Raw genomic sequence first — 6033 nt, forward strand, 5'->3', positions numbered from 1 at the left:
TGTTGTAACCTCAACAGTTCTGCCTGTTGAGAGCCTTGCTGATTCAGCAAGGATACCTCTCCTTCATCTCGTCAAGCTCATGTTGTATAAACTTGGCGATGGCTGAATGGATTGCATCTCTGTCCAAATTGTACAGCATTGCCAAGATTGCATCGTTCCTTACGGCCGAACTCATTCGTTCGATCGCACTCCTTTCTATGTCACTTAGAAAGGAGTAGCTTTCCACGGGAATCGTGATGCGTATTCCCACTATCATCTATCATGTCCATGTTAGATGAAGGAAATGTGGTCCTTGGAAGGACTACAAAGTGCTACCAGGTGTAACGGGGCACTACGACATGTACTGCTTCAGTACAAGTCCACTTCGCACTGCTTCAGTTGCGAGTGGTGCCTTACTTTATTTCACGTACACTAGTACGTGCAGAGGAAAACTTCTCTTTAAGGTAACTAGCTTAAAGAGGGTAAAATGAAAACTGTATTAATATAATTAAGTATCTCTTCTATCTATCTTGTAAATGCTAACTTAATTAAAAACTAATACTAACATGCAATTGAATTTATATATTATCCTATCTGTATCTCTCTTTTGTTTATCTCTACAGCTGATTAGTCTGCGGGATAAATAGATGTAATGGTCTATATCTATTTATGGATAAGAATTCTGAACATTACTATATAAAGTAATATCCTCCAAATACTATCTACCTTTTAGATAACATATTAATTAACAACCTTTAAGTGTTAATTTCATGTAACGATTTACCCCGTTACAACCAGCGCCATTACAGTTTTCTGAGTTTGTCACACATATAATCCACATAAAACAATTAATAATCAAGTAATTATTAAGAAATTGAATCGAAATATTCGCAGCAAGCTTTCCAGAAACGATTAGGTTGCTAAAAAGATGGATCTTGCCAAGCTGTTATTGCTTTTCACCGCAGTATGCGGAATCATCGACGCTGTTAAAGAAAAGCGAGAAGTACTTCTCCAGCACATGTCTACCAAAACGCGATATGCACCACCAGTGATGTCGGAATTAGACACGATGAATAGCACATGCAACCCTGTGCAGCTCAATTTTGTCATCCGTCATGGTACCAGAAATCCTACAATGAAGGACATTTCACGGATCAATAATACACACTCTAGACTACTGGCAGCTCGGAACGAGAAGTCACCGACTTGGATAGAGAGCTGGAATAACCCATACCCGGCGGAAACGGAGGCGTGGCTGGCGGACTCCGGCATCCGCGAGCTGATCGAAATGGGGCATAGACTTCGAGCTCGACTCTCACCAGTCCCGCTTAATTACGCTTCCAGCAACTTTGTTTTTGATCATACATATAAAATCCGCACAAAGCAGAGTGCTGAGGCTTTTGCGTTTGGCTTCTTTGACGGTCTGCAGCCAGTGTACTACCAGAGCAGCCCGATCGGCCAAGACGAAATACTGCGATTTTACGATAATTGTCCACTATTTAAAACTCAGATTGACTCAAACAAGAGCTCCACGATTGAACATAGCAAGTATCGTAATAGTGAGCAAATGTACAAGAATCTTGTAAAGTTCCAAATACTTGCAAATTTCCTTAATGCAACCCAAAATGATATGGAGGCAGCGTACGCTGGGTGTGCCTTTGACGTGGCCGTGCAAGCTGTATTTGATCAGTGGTGCTCGCTCTTTGACAGTAAAATGCTACTGTCAATGGATTATTTTCAAGATCTTAAGCACTTTTACCGGAAAAGTCACGGTCATGCGTTATCTTATGAGATTGCGACCCCACTATTGCAGGATATTTTTCGTACAATGAAAACGCGTGTCGATAAAACAAGCAGCGTTGACGGATATTTTCGATTTGCACACGCTGAGACAATTTTGCCATTGGCTTCGCTTCTAAATGTAAGCTACTTCGACCGACACGCTAGCGACCGTGAAGGACATTTTCGAGCCGACACACCGCTAGACTTGGCACAGAAACGAAAGTTTCAAAGCTCCAAGTTGACGCCATTTTCTGCCAATATCGGCTTTGTTCTCTATGAATGCGATGCTCAAAAAGATGAATCTCAAGCAACATCGTCATTTAAAGTAAAAACATTGCTCAACGAGCGCGAGGTGATTTTTCGTGAGTGCAACGGCCAAGTACTTTGTCCATTTGACCTTTTGGAAAAAATCTTTTATCGGTGGATTTACGAGTTTGACTTTCAAGAGAACTGCAAGATTAAATAGCATAGTAATTGATTTTTTATGGACTTATGATTTAATCTATAACCTCAGTGCTATAAGCTCGTCGTCTATATGAGTGGGTAGTTGACATGGTGGCAATACCTTTGCCACGTCAGCGACATTTTCACTCGAAGAAAATAGAGGTAAAGGGGGAAAGCAGCGGATGCATTGCCGGGATTGATTGATGTTAAATCAATGCTCGAACGGCGCATCAACGGGCAGTATCATCAACCGTCGGGGACGCGAGGGCTAAAAGGCCAATCTTAGGTGGTGCGGAAGGAGGGACCACTGTGGTCGTAGAAGCTGAGAAATTCTTAATCTGCGTCATCCCGTTTGTAAGATTTTACAAAGCAACCTATAGAGTTGACGATGGTCATTTCGTGCCAGACATGCTAGCAGCCCCAACATTTGCCACTAATGCAAAACTTCCATACGCCGTTCATTGACTGACACGCTTTGGCTGCAGCTGCAGATCAGAACTTAACCACCTTGGTGTTTTGGTTAATCTTGTGGATAACGCTATCAGTGCGCAAAGGTTGCGGCGTGATAAATCAACTTTTTAGAAGCTTTCTCACTATTGCATAATTCCGCGTAGTATCCGATTACCGTCGAGCTACAAAACTTCAATCTCGTGCACTCTTTCGATTCTTTGAAGTGCAGATCAAGCTTGTCATTGATGGCTGATGAAAAATGCAAATCGTTTCCTTGCAAAACATCCTAATTAGCAGCATTTCATCTCAAGACACTACCTATGCAAAATTTTAACGCAAACGGATCTCGGCAACGGTATTATAGGCTCAGTCATACAAACGAGGATCAACAAAACCTTCAACAATATATTCAATTCAAACTTTTTTTTTCAATAGTTAATCAAATATAAGAAATTGGCCAATTCCACTGTGACATCACAACAGATGCTGACAATTCGATCACCGACACCGTTTCAAAGCAAGCTATTAAAGCACATTGACGCAGTTAAGGTCTTGGTACGCCTCCTTTAAACGTGTTATCATCGCTTCCTCCGACTTACGTACCCAAACACGCGGGTCGTAGTACTTCTTGTTCGGGGCGTCTGCACCTTCCGGGTTGCCAATCTGACATTGTAGGTAGTCCTTCTTTTCCTCGTAAAACATGCGCAGCCCATTCCAATACGCCCACTGCGTGTCCGTGTCAATATTCATTTTCACGACACCGTTGCTCACAGCCGTCTGAATCTCCTGGGCCGTCGAGCCAGAGCCGCCGTGGAAGACAAAGAATACAGGCTTCTCGGAAGCGGTCGATTTTTCCTTGGCAACGTACTTTTGAAAGTCACCCAAAATCTCAGGATGGAGTTTCACGTTGCCAGGCTTGTATACACCATGCACGTTGCCGAACGCAGCGGCTATTGTATAGTATGGCGACACGGAGCCCAATTCATTGCACGCTAGCAAAATGTCCTCTGGCTGCGAGTACAGCGAAGCATTGTCCACTTCGCTATTGTCCACACCGTCCTCCTCACCACCAGTGATGCCCAACTCAACTTCTAAAATCAGATTAATTTTGGCCATTCGTTCAAAATATTTCTTGCTAATGGAAACGTTTTCCTCCATTGGCTCCTCGGACAAGTCAAGCATGTGCGAACTCCAAAGTGGAACACCATGCTCGGCAAAATACTTATCGTCAGCCTCCAGCATACCGTCAAACCATGGGAGTAGCTTCTTCGCGCAGTGATCTGAGTGGAGAATCACAGGAACACCGTAATGCTTGGCCATGGCACGCACATGGTACGCAGCGGCTATAGCACCGAGAATTGATGCGTTCTGGTTCTTATTATCGATGCCCTTTCCCGCATAGAAGGCAGCCCCGCCGTTGGACGTTTGAATAATGATTGGGGACTTAGTGTCGCGGGCGGCCTGGAGCGCAGCATTGGCCGTCGACGAAGATGTGACGTTTACGGCTGGGATAGCAAAGCTGTGGTCTTGGGCATACTTGTACACCTTCATCACATCCTCACCATTTAGCACGCCTGGCTGTACGATATCGAGAAGCCCCATCTTTCTTTGAATTTGACTTGATTGAAGCTTGGTATTATTTGAAATGACGTGGCTTTTATGAATCCAGGCCAACCCGGTCTATCAATTGCGCAAACCCACCCAAGAGGAAATCTCCAAAAAATGGACGTTGAATAGTATTTTGTGCACATTGGCAAGAAGATAATCACAATAATTTTCTTCTGCGCAGATTTGTGCAACACAATCAGGGTGCCGGTATATGTACCTCAGCTTTTTGGTAAACGTGCCTCATCCTTCCCCTTAAGTACACCAAGTGTACTTAACGAGGACTGTGTTAGGTTAGGGCAACTTTAGCCCGTTTCAGTTATTGCTTCGGCTGAGGTGGTTTCGCCAAATAATCCTTACAAAAAGGGACAAAGAAACTAATTTGGACTATTTACCATTTTGCAGGTGTTGTCTTGAAGCGATGAATACAGGTCTTAACAGGTGACATGCTTGGTGTCTGTATACTTCTTGAGAAAGCATGTGATGAGCAGGTGGCCAATTACTTAAATACAGTAATAAGACCCACCACTCGGGTGTGGTTCGCATTTGTGACCAACCCTTGTGGATGTGATGCACAAAGGTGCATTCACTTTAGAAGCGATGACGCCTTAGCGTCATCCCGTTACGCGAGATATCTAGGAAGATACGCTCGAAATACATATTAGCGTTATCTACAGAGATGACATTTTTGATTCGTAAAACTAGGTATTTATATTTGATGCGATTAGATATAAATCAGTCTGAAAACTACTTCCTACTTGGTAAGTGCGCACGCCGTGACGACACTTTACCAGAGTACTTAGTGCGTTGGGTGAGGTCGGTAAGGCGCCCACCAGAACTACCTCACTGCACGCAAGAGAAGCTGGTTTACCCGCTTCCTCGCTGTGCTAGGGTGTGTGTCTAAGTAAAGCGTGGCCGCATTACACGTGCCCGCCTACACTTGGTAGCACTTTAAATACTTCCCACTCTGCGTGTGTACGTGAGGGTGAGCCTCAACATCGATTGGGCTCATTTCCCCCACCTCTCCGGACATCATCGGGAGGTGGCAGGGCATATGGCGCAGGGACTTGGTGAACAAGCCCTGGCCAGGCTCCTGGGTAGTCCTCCTGAGCAACATTTTGCTCAGTTCGAGTAGTTTGAGGCATATGTGCTCAGACAGCGGAGAGCCGCGTCGGAGGCACAGAGCCATGCTGCGGCGGAGTCCGTCACTCAGCCTCAGGATGAGCTGATGCATGAGCAGGCTCGGAGCGAGGCTCTCAACAGGACTGCTAGATGCTCTATGCCCGGCCGCATCAGCCGAGACCCATTTGGATGGACCCGCCCAAGTTCGATGGAACTGCAGCGCACACGATTGTCTACTGGCTATTAGCCGTGGAGCAATGCGTGTCGCGCAGCTCATCGAGGACGACAGCCGGATGGTGTCGTACGCCATGTCGCACCTGCGCGGTAGGGCCTCGGAGTGGCCTTACTCGGCGATTATGGCGGACAGAAAAACGTTCCCTACATGGGCGATCTTCCTGAAAAAGATTCGCGATGTACCAGCCGCCGAACAACGAAGTGTTGCTTCAGGCGCGCTTCTTTGGAGCGCGACAGGCGAAGCGATCTCTGCAAGAGTATGTGCAAGAGATGCGCTCGCTGTCGGCGTCCATTACCGTAGGTCCGACTCCGGAGCACATTAAGGTGCCCACGTTTATGAACGGACTACGGCATGGCCCATCGCGACAGGCCCTTTTCAGAAAGGTGCCGTCGACGATGGAAGAGGCAATCCAAATT

General features: G+C 45.8%; 2 protein-coding genes across 2 annotated transcripts; one reads left to right on the top strand and one right to left on the bottom strand.

Moving 5' to 3' along the window:
• Nucleotides 1-907: 907 nt before the first annotated feature.
• Nucleotides 908-2227, top strand: CCR75_009773 (uncharacterized protein; the record flags this gene model as incomplete). Its single annotated transcript, XM_067967811.1, has 1 exon — nt 908-2227. One exon carries the CDS (start codon nt 908-910, stop codon nt 2225-2227), a length of 1320 nt encoding a protein of 439 aa, XP_067818221.1.
• A 953-nt stretch (nt 2228-3180) lies between these two features.
• On the bottom strand, nt 3181-4257 carry CCR75_009774 (uncharacterized protein; the record flags this gene model as incomplete). The annotated part of the gene is made up of 1 exon (XM_067967812.1): nt 3181-4257. One exon carries the CDS (start codon nt 4255-4257, stop codon nt 3181-3183), a length of 1077 nt encoding a protein of 358 aa, XP_067818222.1.
• Nucleotides 4258-6033: the final 1776 nt, after the last annotated feature.

This window comes from Bremia lactucae, linkage group LG6 (genome assembly GCF_004359215.1).
Source record: "Bremia lactucae strain SF5 linkage group LG6, whole genome shotgun sequence".
In the NCBI taxonomy this organism is placed as follows: domain Eukaryota; phylum Oomycota; class Peronosporomycetes; order Peronosporales; family Peronosporaceae; genus Bremia; species Bremia lactucae.